Source organism: Triturus cristatus, chromosome 3_2 (assembly GCF_964204655.1).
Source record: "Triturus cristatus chromosome 3_2, aTriCri1.1, whole genome shotgun sequence".
NCBI classification, from domain to species: Eukaryota; Metazoa; Chordata; class Amphibia; order Caudata; family Salamandridae; genus Triturus; species Triturus cristatus.
In genome coordinates, this window is record NC_140584.1 from 402,800,277 (window position 1) to 402,819,550 (window position 19,274).

At 43.0% G+C, this 19,274-nt stretch overlaps 1 protein-coding gene across 4 annotated transcripts in view; it reads left to right on the plus strand.

The window, feature by feature from the left end:
• Positions 1 to 19,274, plus strand: part of CSF3R (colony stimulating factor 3 receptor) — a 180,129-nt gene that overhangs the window by 94,734 nt on the left and 66,121 nt on the right. For all 4 annotated transcript variants that reach the window (XM_085647921.1, XM_085647923.1, XM_085647919.1 and 1 more), the window contains exons 6-7: positions 4,836 to 4,990; positions 7,346 to 7,499. In XM_085647921.1, the coding sequence (XP_085504047.1) occupies positions 4,836 to 4,990; positions 7,346 to 7,499 (309 nt within the window). The remainder of the gene's footprint in view (positions 1 to 4,835; positions 4,991 to 7,345; positions 7,500 to 19,274) is intronic.

Here is a 19,274-nt window from a genome sequence, read left to right on the forward strand (position 1 = left end):
CCCACCAGGACGCTCAAAACCAATCACAATGCTGCATTGCAGCGTTGTGATTGGTCATTGGAGCCTGGAAGCGTACCAATCACAATGCTGCATTGCAGCATTGTGATCAGTCAGGGGAGCCTGGCTTCCTGTCCCACGACGAGAGCAGGAGCAAGGAGGAGAGACGTTACCTCGCGCCCCCAGGCCCAAGCCTGCCCCCTCCCGCAAGTCATGCCTGCCATGACTTTTCCCATCGGAGGCTCATCGTCCCAGCTGTGGACATAAAGCACTTTAAAAATATTCAAACAGCACACCCTATGGTTTGAGTGTCCAGAGGCTGCATTGTACTATATAAATGGCGCAGTATATCTATACAATGCATATTCTATGTGCCCTCCTGGAACATGGACGGCCTCGATGCACTGGGTTGTTGAAAAATCCTGGGATTTTCACTTGTAATTAGCTGTCTACAGAATGTCAAGTGTTCATGTACATTTAAGGGTAAAGTCTGCCCAACTATCGCATTTATTCCCGAGTGCCTTTGTTACTGTAAAATATTATGTCGTTCGACATTGCGGGCCGAAGGCGAGCTGCACTGACTGTGGCTTGTATTCGTATGTCAACATTGCTAAATAACGAGGCTATCAGGCACCTTGTTGCTGCTTTTATATTGCTGAGGTGGACTTTGTTAGTGATTCCTTGTGTCAACAAACTGGGAAATGTTGAGTAGACATTTCCCAGTCTATAAACGGACCTCTTGACACTCACTGGGTGCCCGGAGTGACTGCCGCGGGGCAAAAACTCTCACAAGCACATCTATTGACTAGCACATACAAAAACGTTAAAGGGCAAGTGACAGAAAAAAAAGGCCATAGAAAAAGTACATTTCAGGTGAATAGCAGAAGAAGACTGCGATATCCTAACCTAGGATTCTCAACTGAAAAAAGAATTTCAGATCTGTGATTTCTGTTTTTTAGGTCTCGCCTGAGACAGCGCTTTAGCGCTGATCTGGCGAGACTTATAGTAAGCGAGTTTTGGAAGTGCAAACAGGGGCTTTTCAGGCCTCCAAATACAGTGCATGTGCGCCGGGCGTGCGCACCATTTGGCAGCCTGAAAAGCACTGCCTGATCACTTGCTTTGATGTCCTCAGTGAGCCGCGCGGCCACTGAGGACATCAAAGTACACACCATTTGCCACCCCCTTCTTGTTTCCTTTGATCCCTATCTTTCCCTTTCTCAATCTCACCCTCTCCCTGCCTTTTACAACTGCGGCCCGCACCACTGTGCCCGCCCCCACTCCCCCCTCCCACTCCCTCCTCGTTTAGTTTAGTGGGCACGGCCGTCTTTTACACGTTAAGCTGGGGAGCCGTTTTATCGTTAAACAAAGGAGCAGTATCCTGAGGGGATTACTTTAAATGCAACTTTAAAAAACTTGAAACTAAAGACATATTGTGGGCTTAGCAAGAATATAAAAGGCCTGCAGCCCACACGTTTCTTACAATTGGTTGGCTTTATTATTTCTCTCTTTTGCCTGTTCCTTATTCCATAGTTTTTTTTTTTTTTAAAAGCTTGTTTGTCTCTCGCCTGTAGCATAGCCCCTTACCATCACTCTGATTGGCTGCCTTCTCTTCTCTCACTGCTCATTTCTATGGTGCTTTTTTTTTGCTTTAGTCCTCTGTGCATGTGCTTTACAGGTCGGTCTCTCTCGGTCTCTCTCTCTCTCGGTCTCTCTCTCTCTATCGGTCTCTCTCTCTCTCTCTCGGTCTCTCTCTCTCTCTCGGTCTCTCTCTCTCTCTCTCTCTCTCTCTCTCTCCTCTCCGCCGCCGCGCCCCACCCCCCAACAAATAAATACTTGCTACCGGCACCCTCCACATTCTTTCCGTGCTTCATTCCCTTCTCATCTGTTTCTTCACCCACCCGTCATTTTCTTTTTTTTCTTTTTGTTTTTTCTGTATTTGTTATTCACTTCCCTCCACCGAACGGCTCTTGCTCATCTGTAGATTTTCTGGCCACAGTTTGGGCCCTCAAATCATAAGCTAGGTGTAGTTGTGTTCAGTTATCGCCTACCTTTAGGCTACAGTACTTAGATTTGAATCTGGAGAACAGCACTGCATTGATTTTGCATTAATGCAATGCTACCAGAGCAGGATCCGTGTTCTTTCAGGGGTGTATCATCTTTTTTACTTTTTGGTGAACATTCCATTTTTAGCTGAAGAAAAAACAAACCAGGTTAGATGCTGTCCTTTAGGTTTCACTGAAAAGTGTCTTACATTAAACAAACACAACACCAAGGCTAACCACCAATCTGCTTACCAGCTCAGTTTATGAGAATTAATTGAATGGACTTTTTTAAAGTCGTGGATTTAGCATGCATGTAAAACTCGCATTATCCGGTTACATTTACCTTTTGTTGTGGCTGGGATCCCTTTGATCTGGTGGCCCTGCGCGAGTGGATGCCGAGGGAGGTGCTCGGACCGTGGCCTGGCCCCCAATGTCCTTTTAAGCTTCATCCCTCATTATAATTGCTGTTGTTTTACCAGGAGATGTGTCCTGAGGGCAGAGCAGCCTTTGTATGTCTGCAGGGGGTGGGAGCGTGCTCTGATAGTGTCACGTGTAGGTCGGGGCTTTCAACCTTTTAACAAAGCAGTCAAACATATGAAGGCATTCTTTCTCGCACAGAGAGTCGAATTGGTTGTCGATTATTGCACCCAAAAATGTTGCATTTATTGAAAAAGACATTGTTGCTCCTGTTTAAATTATCCTTTACATATTTTGGCACATATAAAATGCTATATTTTTTTGCTCAGAGCCAGGTCGAGCCCAAACCTCCAACAAACACACACATTGTATAATTTGTAGATATGGTTTACAAGATAGTATCTTTTTTTCGGTGGCCCTTTTTTAATCAGAAACAATACTGTTTTCCAAGCTCACTCTAACCAAAAGACCAAAACGGAATCCTTCAGATAATGCCCTTCTGCATACAAACTTGCCAGCATTTTATTCTACTATTTTCCAACATTCTGCTTTCGGGTTTAAAAAAAATTCTGTATTACTTGCACAGATGCACAACTGCAAAAGGTGCCCTTAAGTTCCTCAACTAATTATTGTCCTCCAGACTGATGACATCTTGGTTGTGGAGAATGCAACAACAATTATGGAGTTGTTCACATACTTGTAATTTTCAGACATAAAAAGCAAAACACTATTCATGTACAACATAACACAATATTGTTTCACATTAAAGTGCTGCGTTCACTTTACCTACATGGGCAGCAACTAACCCCACTGTTAGCTATCTCTGCTCCTGCGTTGAGAGACCTGCTGCTGCTTGTGCTGTGATAAGACTTTCAAAGTATTTTGGTGATTATGCCTTACTGCCCGTTTTGAGGTCTCGCCTGGCTATCGCGTAGGCTATCGCGTAAGCGATCGCTCGGCGAGACTTATGTAGGGGCTTCAGAAAATGCTCCCAAAGGCTTCCCCGGCGGATCGGGTGGCGGTTACGCTCACAACCACGCGCATTCCATTTGCCACCAGCTACCAACACACTGCTGCACGCCGCACACTGCTGCACGCCGCACACTGCTGCACGCCGCTGCACGCGACACAGCGCTGCATGCCTCACACTGCTACACGAAACACTGCTGCACGCCGCACACTGCTGGACGCCGCACACTGCTGCACGCCGCACACTGCTGCACGCCTCACACTGCTGCACGCCGCACACTGCTGCACGCCGCACACTGCTGCACGCCTCACACTGCTGCACGCCGCACACTGCTGCACGCCGCACACTGCTGCACTCCACACACTGCTTTTATGCGAGTTTATTCTACTGACATTGTAAATGACAATGCCTTTTATTTGTTTTAAAACCAAAACATAAATAAAAGGCATTGTAATTTTACAATGCCAATAGCTCAAACTCTTATAAATGCGAGACCTATTGCATTGCAAATGCTTGTTTAATTTTAAGTGTAATAGAGCTTTTGGTTACAACACGACACAAGTGAATAGTTCCACAGGCAGCCTCTAGAGGTCCAAGGTACCAGGACCCAGCACACGAGTGCCACCTAGTGGCCTAGGGTGCCAGGTGCCAGCCCCTGGGCACCCTCTAGTGGCCCCAAGTGCCAGACTTGTCAGACTCAAAGGAAGAGGGGGTGTTGAGTGAAGCTTTTGTTCCTACCGCAGGCCTCATCTGTTTTTCCATATGCTATGAAATGCACTATTTCGTCTTCAATATTTCACACATTTCTCAGGGGAAGACCCCACCCAAACCACTCTTTTGTCAATTGGGCTTACTCACTTGTAACGGCAAACAGCTATGACGCCCCCACTTTCAAAATGTAGCGTAGAAAAATAGAGACCCATAAACACCATCACAAAATGTCATGACCTGTATTTTAATTAGAAATGCTAAGCCCCTTCACCACAATGTAACTCGCAATGTAACCCTAACTTTAATGCTAACCCCATCCCTTACACTGTTAGTGACACAATCCCCCAGACTAAGCTGCTGGCCACATAATATGATTCTAACAATAACTTGCTTTTGTAACATATTCCCCTAATTCCATAGTGTTGTCTTTGGTAAGCACTGTATGTAACAATTTTTGATGTTACCCAATGCCATGATATCAACGAATTGATCTTGGTAGGTAGGCTGAAAGACTAGGTTAGCCTAGCCTGGATTCAAACTTGTTACCTTATGATTATCTGATTTGTGCAGCCAGTGTTTAACTCGCTGAGCCATCTCACTAGATTTAGGTCAGTCCATCTCTGTAACTAAGGATATACTGCCTGCTGCTCATCGCACACTGACCTCCAATTGTACCCCTGCCTTCTCTTCTCCCACAGTTAAATTGGATCCCCCCACCATTCAGCGCGTCACGTCCAGCCCCCTGAACCCTGGCTGTCTGAACCTGGAATGGGCAAAGCCTGTCGAGGGATCCTGGATACAGCAGTGGTTTGAGCTGCGCTACAAGGCGGAGGAAGACATTACATGGCAAAAGGTAAGTGGGTATGCTTCACACATCTTTTCCACAAAAACATGGGGCAAACAGGCCTTTAAGGAAACCGTCTAACATGTGACTGACTGTGCCCAAACCATAGCAGCCGTTCACATGCTGTCACAGCCCCTGAAGGACAATCCACCTATAAATGATACAGACTCTTTTTTTCTTGCTTTAATGTCAAAACACAAAAAAATTGAAAAGTAATACAGTAACTGCACGTTCTCCTCATCTATTCAATTTGAGGGGTGGGAACTATTTTTCATTGATTTCTAATTGTTAAAAAAAAACTTTTACAAATGACTGAAGCAAAGATGGGGTTGACGGGGAAAAGAATTGTTGAGCAAGCAGCTCTGAAAACAATGTGCCATAGAGTTAGCTTTTGCAAGCCTCAAAATTTAAGAACCCCTCATTAAGGGTTGATAGAGATGGGAAGATGTCTCTGGAAGAGAAAGGAAGTGTTTTGACCAACACATATACATGTAACATGTGACCAAGATGTTATGTCTAAGGACAAACGGGAGAAAATCTTTACTTTCCAAATGAAAAATATATAAAGGGGGTGCCCTGATATATTTTGGGCTTCCAATAACGGTACTAGGCTTTGTGCGTAAAAGATTTAGGGGCTGATTACGGTGTCGGGCGGATCGCCACCGCCCGCATGGCGGTGGCGATCCGCCCGACATTTCCCTCCGCCCGCCACCCATTTCCCCCCGCCATATTAGTATGGGGGGGGACCCCAGCAGACGGAAAGACCGTCCACCGGTTTTCTGCCGGTTGACCAGTCGACCGGGCGGAAAAGGGGCTGGATATAGTGGCAGTGTCTGCTAGACACCGCCATCCATATTAGAATGGGCAGCAGTGCAGGGCTTTCTATGGCGGAGACCCCGTCATGGAAAGCCAGGCGGATTTTGCTTTCTGGGGCCCGTTGCGGGCCCCCAGGGTATTGGGAGGGTGGGGGGTGCACAGGTACCCCCCTACATTGTCATGGACAAGGTGGCAGGCACCGCATGTGCATTCCCAGCATTGTGGCGGGCGGTGCTGTGAGCACCGCCCGCCACAGTGCTGGGAATAGAGGATGCCACTGCCACAGTGGCAGTGGCATCCTAATTTCCGGTGCGGGACCGCCGCACCACTGGCAGCCGGTCCCAGCACCGCTAGGGTGGCGGGTGGACGAAAGTCCGCCCACCATCCTAATCGGCCCCTAAGTATTGGGAAATAATGTCAGACATTAAAGCATAATTTTGAAATTAAGAGTTATGGAAATACTAAGAGTAGCTGTAAAGTAGGAGTATTCAACAGTCAAAGGCCTAAAGAAAAAGCATTTGTCAATTCCTTCCTAGGAAATCCATCACCATTGGAAATATTGCTATTGTACAATCAGGCTCTTAATAGTCGAGGTGTGATTCACAAATCATTAGATGGTGTGCTTTTCGTGGTCTACCTAAGTGGAAGTTTACCTAAATCATGAGTGTTGCATTCTTTTGGTGATAAGACAATTTATATTTTTCACTGAAATACTTGGAAGGGAATGCCTGTGTATGAGAGTCACAAAAAGGGCCTTTAAAAAGTGATAACATTCAGCCTCAATGTATATCTTTCATTGGAGGTGGTGCACATATCTTATGGAGGAATATAGCCTGGGTACATTTTATTTCCCCGTGAATTTGAACTGGGCAGGATAATTTTGGGGTAGAAAGCTAAAATAACCTAATTGTTTGCCAAAAAATATCAGGAGTCTCCAAATAGTGAAATTATGTAGACTAATTCCTACCACTTGCTTGGGTTATAGTAGTTCCAATAATAGCCAAACAAAAATGTAGCACGCAAATACATTTCAAAAAGTGTAAACTCTGTGACAAATGCATTGTTTCAAATGTGTTTATGAACATCTTTGCATTGAAAAGCAGTCTGTGTTTTTGGAGAAATAACGTGCTTTTCAGGCATGAGTTCCACTGCCACTTGTATTTTATTCTGGATCAGGACTCTGGTCCGCACATATTTTACCTATGAGGAGGTGATGAATTTCTAGTAGGTGTGACTCCAGCAAAAAAAAAGCCTCCAAATAAGAAGCGACCAAAGGAAGTTCTTCAAGGAAATGAAAGCAAGGGTGGAACTGTCACCAAAGAAATGTTGAAATACTCAATCTGGTGGAAGGATAAAATCAGAACTGGAATAAAAAATACCACCCAGGGACATACACCCAACAAGTAAACATAGAGTAAATCAAAGACAGGACTACGCAAATGTCAGACTGGATGAGGCTGGTGGTCCTTATAGGTCATCAATATATGCCTAGTGTAGAATGTGATCATAGAGAAGCCATACTCACACAATATGTATTTCTACCATCAGGTTACAAACATCACCAACTCTGCTCTCCAGATGGAGCACTGTGGCTTTCGATTAGCGCACAAATATCACTTTCAAATGCGCTGTATCAAGAAATCCTTGAAGGGTTACTGGAGTGATTGGAGTGACACAAAGTACTTTCTCATGCCCGAAGGAGGTGAGTCCACAAGGAAAAAGAGTTATAAAAAATAAAGCTTGTCTGCCTTTGTATTTTTATTGAAAGGTCTTTGTGAGATGAGTATAGCGGTGCATTCAATGTTTTGTTTTTGTAAAACTGTAAAGTGTAGGATAGCTATTTACAAATGAAGGTATCTTAAATAAAGGTGTGTGTGTGGTGTGTGTGAGAGATAGTGAGAATGATAGAGAGTGTTTGTGTGATTGAAAGAGAGAGAGAGATTGAATTGTAGGCTGCACATTTTAATACTGTTGCAGATATACTTTATCATTCTAACAATAAAGAATTTTTTGAAAGATAATCCTTGATAGTGCCAAGGCAAACATGGTTCTTCAAACTAAGAATTCTAGGAGGTTGCAGCAGAAAATGTATTTTGCTCACTATGTGGGTGTGCTGGTTCCTACCTGCTTTCATGTACTATGTATCTATTGCTCACAATATATATACAACTGCTTTAGTTCAAACTTTAAAGAAAATGTTTTCTTACTAAGTGAAAAGAATTAACTAGATGTTCATACTTGGGATTCCAAATCATTTTTCATTAATATCAACAAAATTATAGAGCACAGAGGGGTCATATTAAACGATTCGTCATTCATCTGTCTACCGGTACATCTTACATTGATGAGACCTATAAAAAGGCGTCAAATATCCTGGATCAGGCTTTTCAAATATTTTCCATTTTCCCACTAATCATATTTTATCCTTAAATCAGTCAGAATTCTAAGAGTTTTACGATTTGCAGGTTCTATTGAACTTTCAATTTTGAGCTGTTTCAAGGGAAGCTTTTTCCGCTACCGGAGGTAAAATAAAAAAAATTGTATTTCCCTTTAATGAGTCATCTATTGCTAAAAGACAGTTTGGTCAAAGTCGTCAATGGTTAGTATTCAGTATTTATTTGCTAAATCTCTTCTTATGTCTCCAAATTTTGGGAAAATTGTACAGAGAATCGAGTTTGTTATTTAAACTGGAAGTTTAATTTAAATCTCATAACACGGGGTAATTTTTCCAAAATCCTTTAAATCACTTGGGAAACTTTATATGGAAAGTGCCCTGGAATAAATATAGATGTGAGCTTAGCATTCCTTTCTAAATCTCAGATGTTATTGTTCACCTTAAACACTGGCATCAGAAAGTGGATAATTAATTTGAGAAGGTGTTACCCCTACCAATGCAATAACCACACTATGGTTAGTTTACAGTACATTCCTAAGATGAACTCTTAACTCCTGGTTGCTGTGACACAAAGAGCAGGCAGTTTTCCAGTGAAATGTGTGTTACATGTAAGCAGTACCAAACAACATCAGCGTTAAGGAGCAAACACAATGAAATTCAATATTTAATTAACAAAAACACAAGATGATCAGAAGTGTTAGTGGAAATGGAGATGTGCATTTTTACATGCAAAGCACCAAGAAAATACAAAGCACTAAGTTAAAATCACAATTCAGGTATGATTAAGATCTAGGCATAATTTCAGGCCAAAAATAGTGGAACATGGGTTGCGTAGGATAATTAAGTATTAAAGGTCAAAGTGTTTACCTTGGGACTTAGACGTTTTTCTTGTTCTCAAAGTCCTCCAGCAGGAGCTTGAACCCTTTGACAATCCCTTGCCATTGGATCCTTCTAAAGTTTTTAGGTTTGGAGACAATAACCCCACGAGGTAAAAAGTAGAATCCAGAGCTGACAAAGTCAGTACACGGCTGGGGTAGATTTGCCACATTGCACCTATGGCCATTTGCTACAAGGTTGTGTGGGGTGCTGCAGCACCCCCAAAATAACCACAACGGAGCTGAGAATTGAATGAGGAATAACAATGCTTTTACATTTTGCTTTTATCATCCCACATTGGCTGTGCATTTAAAGACGAAGGCCAAACTATATCTTCTGACAAAATGATGCTTATTCTTTTAACATGGAGACTGATGTTTACTTTTCTTTCCATGACAGCAAAGTGAGATGTATTTATAAAGTGAACTTTGCAACAGTCTAGCTAGGGTACAGGAAGTGTGAAAGGAAAGGCTGTCTGATGTCATTTTCTAACACACAAAAACATTTACATACCTGTTAATAAAGTGTACAAATATTTCGAAATATATCAGCAGTTAGGAATGCACAAATGAAGCTCCTTTTTTGTAATTCTGAAGAATGATGGAAACAAAGAATTTCATAGGATCAAAACAAATCAAGACACTTAACTTGGTGATCTGCAAATAATAAATATTTGCTGAAATCCAATACCCATACATTATTGTTAGTACACTACAAATGTTTATCAGTAATACTTACTGCATGGCTGTGCAAATGTTGTGGTTATGTCAATAAATAATTTACTGACTTTAAATGACAGTGTGTTCCCACACCATGCTTTGGTAATATATTTGTGAGAGTGTACTCCAAGATGCACCATCAGCTACATACCACACAGTTACCACTCTCTTGCTGAATGGGCCTGTCTCATTTGCTATAATAGTTATTTATGTGATACTTGGGTTTTTCACAATCCCGAAGATATCCGGGACACAACAGTGACAACAGCACCCTCACTATGAAAACTTTTTCGAGCACCACTGCATGCACTGCATGGACTTAGTCACCTTTTAGGTTCTTGAAATCCTCGAGTGCGGTAAGGCTGAATACTTAGCCAAGTAGGGATCCTCAAGGCCAAATACCTTCACCACTAGATGCTGCTGAAGTCTTTTTCTGTACGATATAAAGCTTGCAACAGAAGAACCATGATATCTTGCCCACCAAGGATGCGAGCTCCCTACGGAAGCCTCAGCACTTCGTTCCAGTTCTCTGAAGGTCAAACTAATTACTAAATCCCACAAATGTCTTGTTTCTGGAAAAATGCTTCCCAGTCTCCCCACCGGCTCCTAGGTCCTCAAGGCAAGATTCCAGGCATCAGGTCTTTCTCCAGCCTGGACTCTCTTAGAGTGCAGTCTCTATGGCTCAGGTGGGCCTTCTTCGAGCAGAAATCCCTTCTGCTCCTGTGGCAGCAATAGGAGGCCAACCACTTGATCCTCGAAGAGCAGTTACAGCCCGGCTTATCTTCATAATCCAGGAATGTTCAGAGGTGATTGTGGTGAGATTGTATTCATATCCTGTGCACTAGCCAGTGACTGTGTGTTCTAGACAGTGACTGGAGAATTCCCAACACCCAGTCATGGCTACTTTCCCACCAAACCTCATTCTCCTTCTCAGCACGTCCTTTCACAGTTTACTGCAACCTTCCGAAAGTCCCTTATACTTGATAGCCTTAGCTATCCTCCATCCTCATGAGCACTGTCCTCCTTCCTAGCCCCTCTCCAAATACAGACTTGCCCTCCTTCTGGGTGAAGAGACAGAATGTCTAGTGTGGCTCTGGGAACAAATGAAAAAATACCACTATTATTTAATATGTAGCAATGAAAGGCCATAACGATAGAAGACAAGCATTGAAAATGCAATAGGTCTCGCCTTTAATTAAGTTAAAGCCATTTGCTTTGCTAATGGTATTGTATAGCAAAGCAAATGGCTTTAACTTAATTAATTTCCTGTGCGCTGCGCCGGGGGCTGGCCCCCTCTGGCGAGGGTTTAAGCTGCCTGCTTTGATGTCGATTTGGGACCTGCAGCACTTTGAAGCCCTCGATTAGGGCTAAATGAAGGCGGATTTGCTACTCTTTCTGCCCCACTGCACCATCGGAGCGGACTCAAACCCCGTGTCGGATTTGCTACTGTATCTGCCCCACTGCAGCATCGGAGCAGACCCAAACCCCGTGTAGCCCTCGGCAGAGGCAGAGTACACTCACGGAAGTACTCTTTTACACAAGGCACTGTGCGGCGGCCTGTGCACCCTCTGCCTCATGTACGCCATGTCACAGAAGCTGATCTAAATACGCATGGTGTGTGACTGTACATTCGTATATAAACAGACACCTAAATAAGCGCATGAATGCATTATACACGGACGCCTGCTTTTACGTATTTACTTGAGTATATACACGGTTAGGGCTCAATAAACACAGATGTAGACAGGTGCACACATACATATATACAGTAGTCTACGCACTCGCAGTAAAATGCATGTATACGATGCAATGTGCATGTATGCTTGTATATTCACATTAAATGTACATTGTATGCTCTATGTGCACATATGTGTGTGTTATTATATATGTAAAGATACATAAACACAGCCATACAATACACGCGTATTAGATATGCACGTGGGCCTTTACATCCAAACTTGTGCATACCCGAGCAGGTGCCTTTCTACACGGCTGTGCATTCAGAAAGCACCTATACAAACACGTATCCGTACGTGTATGCAACTGCAGTGAGTACACACGTGGATTAAAAATTGTGTAATTTGCTATAAAATGTAAGCATGCATTTTAAATATACATGTGTACTGTACATATGTTTAAATATACATGGCACGCTGCACATACTCACATGCAGATATGCGTGTGTTAAAAGCATACAGTACCCTACTATGTATTATTTGCTGTACAATTTAAATACTTTAAGGGGGCAGGCAAGACGAAGGACCCCAGGTCACAAGCAAACACGAAATAGAAAAGAACACTTTCCTTCGTATGCCGATTGTCTGGGCACAGAGGCTCTCCAGGAGGGAGCACACCACTGCCCCTGCCCAGTGCATTACATTTGTGCTAGGGCGAGCGAGGAGCACAAGTAGCGCGAGAGGGGAAGGGAGACTGACTACCGGTGACAGCCCTTTGTAAAACAAAGAGCACGAGCGTGCTGATTGGCCGGGCTCGGGATGCTTCGCGAGACTGAGAGTAGGGCGCGCGGCGTCAGTAAACGGATTGAAGGGGAGGGGGCTGGGCGGGGCACGCGCATGCAGATGTACAAAGATGTCTGCTCTCACCATTCACAATTAAAGTAAAAAAGATGGCTTGGGGCTGTCCACATGCGCGTGCATTTTTTTCCGTATGCGTGCATGTTTAGGTTTGTGAATAGCGAGAGCAGCCATCTTTGTACATCTCCACGCGCATGCATTCAGCTTTGGCTGAATCGATTACAAAAGGTCCTCTTCTGGCGGAGAGCAGCGCATGCGCTGCTTTCGCCATGCGAGACCTAAAAAAAGGTTATTAAAAATCCCCAGGAATTTTAAAAAGAGAGGTGTTTCACCTTATTAATAATATTTTCTGAATGTTGTATGGGATATTTCTGTCTCAATTTCACAATGAATTAAGATAGCATTTCACTCTTTAGGACAGTTACCCCTGTCAAGAAATATAATCATGATTTAAAATAAAGTAATTGTCTAAAGTTAATATGTTTTGTTTATTCCTTTTTTACTTTCAGACCAATTAAGTACTTAAACATTGAATGTTAAGCAAATAATTTGTGGAACTTCATCTTAATATTGTCAACACAAAAAATTAGATCTATGTCAGAGTATTTGTGATCCTGATTGTTGATTTTGATATTTCGCACTGCTTGCTTCTCCCTACTAAAATGAGAAATTACCCCATTTCTATGGCAACATCAGATATATAGCATACCTGGTGGGCGTAACACTGAATATTGATCTGAAAAATTACATCATCAATACGCGGAGTGCTTACTTAAAGATAGTTATTGCATACCTTCTCTAAACACAGAAACATTTCTGCCAAGCTAAATGCAGATGCAGATGCCCACTGGTAATTCCAGTTTATTTTATGAAATTCTTTGGGCCTGAATCACAACTGCACTGCTGAGTGCATTTTCTACTTTTCGGTATTCACAAACTGCACTTGGTAGTAAATTACACTTTTGTAGTAATTTACACTTTTGTAGTAAGTCCAGCGCCTGAACATTGCCAACCACTGGTAGTGCAACACCCCCCCATAGAAATTGACGGAGATTATACACACCTCCTTTTTTGCAACTGTGGCTCACACTTATGGATAATCTGCTCCATCCTCCTTGTATTCTGCCACTTTTCTATTACACTAATAGTGAGAAGTAGTCTACAATGGAATATTGGTATGGTAAAAAAAAATGCTAACCCTCGCTAGTAAGATGGAGGGTCAAGCAGCATTCTGAAGCAGACAGTGACATCTGGCGCATACAGGTGTCTGCACCAGCCTTCAGACAGGTTGTCAGTAGCTGGTAAAGTTCCAGCCTTGGCCTCAGGGTCCATCCTCACCTCAGTACCTCCCCATTTGTGATGCGCTGTTGTGTCACTAGCAAATGTAAACCCAGGCACTTTCATTTTAAGCCTTGCAGTGCCAGATACACATCAATCAACCTGTCGCCTCACTCTTTCCAAGCTCATCACAGAAATAGGAAAGGCTGGGGTGTGGAAGGGGGGAAGCTACGCATCGGCCCAAAGGGTCAATGGATCACTAAGAGCTGAAACAGGACCTGTGTGGACAGCCAAGGTAAGTAAAATAAACATATGCATTTTATGTGTATGCATGTGGGTGAGAGTGTGTGTGTGTGTGAGAGGGCATGTCTCTGTGTGAGCATTTGTGTACGTATGGACTTGTGTGATTGCATGTGTGAGTGCATGTGAGCATGCAAGTGTTAGTAAAAGTGACTGACAGTGAGTGACACTGGAAGTGAGTGATAGGAAATATGAGTGAGCCAGAGCGAGTGAAAATAATTGCGACTGAGTGACAATGAGCGAGAACAAGAGTAAATGCACAGGAGGGCATTAGAATGAAGGGACCATCAGAGAGTGAAAGGGAGTGAAAGTGACAGAATGTGAGAGAGAATGACTATATATAGGAATGTGCCAGAGTGTGTGATAGTACATGTAACTGTGAGTGAAAAAGAGTGAGTGTAGGAATGAGTGCATGTGTGAGTGAGTGACAATAAATGAGTATGTGTCAATGATAGTAAGAATGAGTGCAGTGACAGCGAGTGTGCACGAAGAGTGAGAACAAATAAAAGTGAATGCAAGTGAGGAGTTTAGAGTGTGAGTGAGAGAGGGAGTTAGAAAGAATGAGAAAGAGAGTAAATGTGTCTGAGAATGAGTGAGAAGGAATGAGTGAGAAATAGAAAGAGTCACTATGCGTGAGAGAGTGACTGTGAGTGAATGAATTTAAATGAGCATGTGAGTTTGTGGGTGTGTGTGTCACGCCTGCAAGTCTGCTGTTGGTCGTGGCATAATGGATGTAACTCTTGTCTTTAAGAGGCACCAATGGCAGAATGCTGCTGCTTGCATACTAAAGCTAATTAATGGCATAACAGGGACCTTGATAAAATACTGGTACTGTAACAAAATAGGGGCTGCCAAATTCAATGAAACCACCTGGAACCAGGAGCAATTAATATGTATGAAGAACAATGATTCCATGTGGTAAATCAACCAAATTGTTGTAGAAATAATACACAATTATGTATCCAATTGCTGGGAACAATACAGTTAAGTATTCAATTAATAAAAAGAAAAGTCCCCAATTAACGAAAAAACAGACAAGCACACACTTTGCGGATGTGACATATTTACTGCTATAAAAAAACGTGCTCAGTGCTTGTGGTGTTCACACAGTGATCAATAAAAAATAGTGCAGTGTATAAAAACAGCAAAGCAATAGAAACAAATCACTAGTATTCAAGGACACTGCATGTACAGTACATTATAGAGTAACTGAATCAATGAATGGAGGCCCTATAACTATTTCCACTACACTAGCTATCACCCAAGGCATTGAAAGATGGTTTACCTTTTGGCCAACTGAGCAAGTAGCCAGCGGATACCCTAGAAAACTGGTAAAGAGATCCATGAAGAGGGCTTGGTTATTCTGCCAGAGAATACTTCTTAATGTCTATGACAAGAAAGGAGACTAATGGTATTATATGTGTAACAACATTTGCATTATATGTGTGACAACATTTTGTACAACGAGTAATAAAATGACTAAGATCCTTAAAACGAATTGGGCCATGCCCACCTCCATTAGACTAACAAACTACTTGCCCATGGTCTCCTTTCAGAAAGGAAAACTTTCTGTCACCTTTCGATCCACGCCAGCATTCCATCTCCAAGGAAACATGCAGATATTGGTACTTATTTTGGTCAAGACCACATTGTTAGGCACTTTCGGTGTGGAAGTTGTTTGATGTGCAAATTTACAAAAAACTGTAAGGAGTTCTCACATGGTGGTGTTATTTGTTTCTAAAATACTGGTACCAGCATATTAGAAGTTATTCTTGGCATATGGGGCACCCATGGCAATATTCTGGTTCTGGCATACTGGTTGTGATTCTTGCTATTTGTGACACGTGGCAAAATGACAGGGCCAGCGTGTTGGATGTTATTCTTAGCATAATACAAGATAACTATGGCATATGGGGGAGGGTGTGCAACAATGACAAAAAGCAGAGCCTAACATACCAGGGGTATTTTTGACAATACTGGAGGTATTTTTTGGTTGTCTCTCCCAACTATGGAGCATTATGTATAATGTTGTTTTTTTATTTAGCTTACATCCTCTGATTGCTTGCTATCTCAGAAAGCCTTCTCCTCTTATTTTTCTAAAACCCTGCACCAAAAAATTATTTTTGACTTACTTCTGCCTAATTGTGCTCCTTTCTTTTTCCAGAGTCACCCTCTTCTTGTGTTCCATCCTCTGCCTGCCTTCTATTTCTCAGTTTACCCTCCTCTAAGTCTCATGCCTATCTGCCTTAACCTCTTATATTGTAACTCTGCAATTGGCTGAAGCCTCATTTCACAGATCACAACCTCTCCTCTTTAAAACCCTAACCCTGTAATCTATCATTACCTAATCTCCTGCAGCCTGTATGTCAGGCAACCATTCACCTGAAAACACAAGGCCCTCACTAAAGATCACACCCAACTAGTATTCATATAATCTATCACAAAGTAACAGGAGTAAATGCGTGCACTTTTTCACGAGAGCACATGACTAGGCACATGACTAATCACAGTAACCACTGGATTAACCACTGGCCTCGGGTTCCGGAGAAGCGTGCTGATTGCCATCAAGCTCTTCAATGGCTCATCAGGGGTAGTAAGTGCTCTACAAATACAATTACAATGAAGGTCTCCCATGGCACATGGACGGCAACAAAAGCAAAGGATTGGCACTGGCATAGTTTAGGCAATTCTTGGCATTCTGAGGTAAACAGGACAAAAACGTGTGCCTTGGATGGGGGTAGTTACTGACAGGTCAGCCTAGGCACATTTTTAAATAATGGGGTCAACTTATATGAAGGATGAGTCTTCGTTGGCTTGCTCTCCATGAAATACCTGAGTACTTACTGACTATCCCTTCGGAGCCTTTAGCTCACCTGCAAGTTGATGGAAAAGTGGTGCTTTCAAATGCATTATTTGACCAAGATTGTTCTACGTTTTCTCAGGAAGTGAACTCACCTGGGACTTCCTGGAAAGGGTTTCACTTGCTCACTCACTGGAATTGGGGGCAAGGGTTTGCGCTATTTGAACTTCATCGTTCAACCCCACCCAATTCCGGCGATGTTTTTAACAGGGGCGTAGCTGCTGGGGGGCTGTTTGGGGTGTTACACCCCCCCTTAATAAATGTATTTTCAGATGAATAGTTGGGTACAGGTGCTATCAGTCGGGTATATGAGGTGTCTGTTGGATTTCACCTGGGATTTTTCCATATAAACACTGACAGAAACACACAGGCACCCTCTCTCATCTCTGTTTTGAAAGCCATGAAAAAAAAATATTTTACAAAATATTGTGTTTCTCTCGTTTATAACTCCTATTAATCCGTATTCCTCTCCCTTCCCACTGCCTCTTAAGCCTCACTCATGCGCCCTGCTTGTCATACAGTGTGTTTTAGCATTATATTACAGCATGATGGTCGGGAAATCTGATGCTCACACCCTCCCAGTCCTGACCGAGCTACGCTCCTGTGTTTTTAATTATCATCTGTTTGAAAGCCAACACCACACCTGCCTGCGAGGTTTCTGTTCTTAACTTCCTGTCTAAGCGTGCCTCCCTGCTAAACGCTGCACTGTTTTCCGACAGCGCACAGGCGCAGTGACACATGAAACAATCATCTGCAGCCAGGCCTGAGCCTTCCTTCTCTACATACAACCTTTGCGCCTGGGCCTCTCTCTCTCTCTCTCTCTTCCTCGCCGCAAGGCAGGAAGAGAACCTCATCCCCAAAACGACACTCTGAAAACGCGCTATTTCAAAACTTAACGGCCTGAGGCAATGTTGGCAAGCTTCGGATGTGGAAAGGCCGTGCTTCCCTCGAGGTGTGCGGTGCATTGGGAGGGGTTGGGGGGCAGGGGAACCAAGGCTACAGGCCACGTTACTAGTAGGGTCGAGTCCCGGATCTGATGCCAGTCTGCAGGCCGACGGGCCTATGGGGAGGTGGCAGTAGGGTTGTTGCAGAGTCCTTTAACAGTGACATGTATGTGTGATGTGTATATAAATATACATATACATGTTTAGAAAATAAATGGGAGTCAAGGCGTCAATGGTTGCTGCATTAAACAAAAAAATTGCTTTTGAAAGTGCGTGTAAATGGTGCATGTTGGATGGTAGAGGGAGAAGGTGGGCGAGTAACTGAAAGTGCGAGCCAGACTACAGGATGACGCCTGGCTCTGGCTTAGCTCGAGGTCCTGTTGGAACCTCGAGCTCATAGCGAGCCGAGCTTTCATGTGGCTTCTGCATGCCTTCCTCCCTCTAACACGGCGGCCGCTCATTCTCTGTGGATTCTGGGCAGATCACCTAATCTCGGCATGCCGATAAACAATCCATGTGACTTTGTGTAAAGGAACTGGTGATAATGTAAAGCACCCCAAAATCTTCGGTTCGAGTTCGCGATATGTTTAAAAAAATGCAAAAATAGGCATAAATAAATCCTTAAAATAAGGAAAGACAAACAGATTCATTTTGGTAGCTGGATTGTACGAACTACAGCCAGAAAACTTTGATCGATCGCGGCTTCCTCACAGAAATTGCATATCAGGCAAATGTTTCATTTCACTCAAACTCTTTTTCTTCAAGTCCGTGCATGAAAACACTTTCAAACATGTAAGTTCAGAACAAGTAGCTCTCAGTGCGGTGCTATAATGTGCCCTGTTAATGTCAAAGCTTCCACATATTAAAGAAATAAACTTTTTAGAATTTTGAAGAGACTTTCTCACATTTTACGTGGTGTGTTGTATGATTTACATACCAAATATGTTCAAGGCTTGGCTCGTGCACGGTTTCGAGCTATCCCTGTTAAATTCTTGGATTACTCAACTCTATTGGACAGTCAAATTAAGTCTCCAACGTTAATGAGTTAATGCAAGGCGTATTAATCATTAGTGCAGTAGCACATTAAATGTGATTGTATTTTACTGCTTAACTAGGGCGGACAGAGGGCCATTTCTTTGCATGTGTTAGGGCAGAAGGCACCTAGATGCGCCACCTTTACTACGTCACAGTCGCACCTTCAGTCACTAAAGTTGTAGCCCTCTCCAAATACTGACCGTTAGAAATGGGTGTCTTTAGTTGGCAATGTTTTGCACCATTGTCCAAGTAGGGACCCTTCTTCTAAAGTCAGGGTAAGGAGGATACACTTCTAAAATAACCCCTGCTCACCCCCTTGGTATCTTGGCACGAGCAGACAGCCTTATCTCAGAGGCAGTGTGTAAAGCATTTGTTCACACATACAGTAATACAGTGAAAACAATACAAATGGACACCACATCAGTTTAGAAAAATAAGTAATCTTTATCTAAACCAAAACAAGACCAAAATGACAAAAATCCATTATACAGTAATACAAATATGACTTTCAAATGGTAGAAATAGTTCAGTTCAAA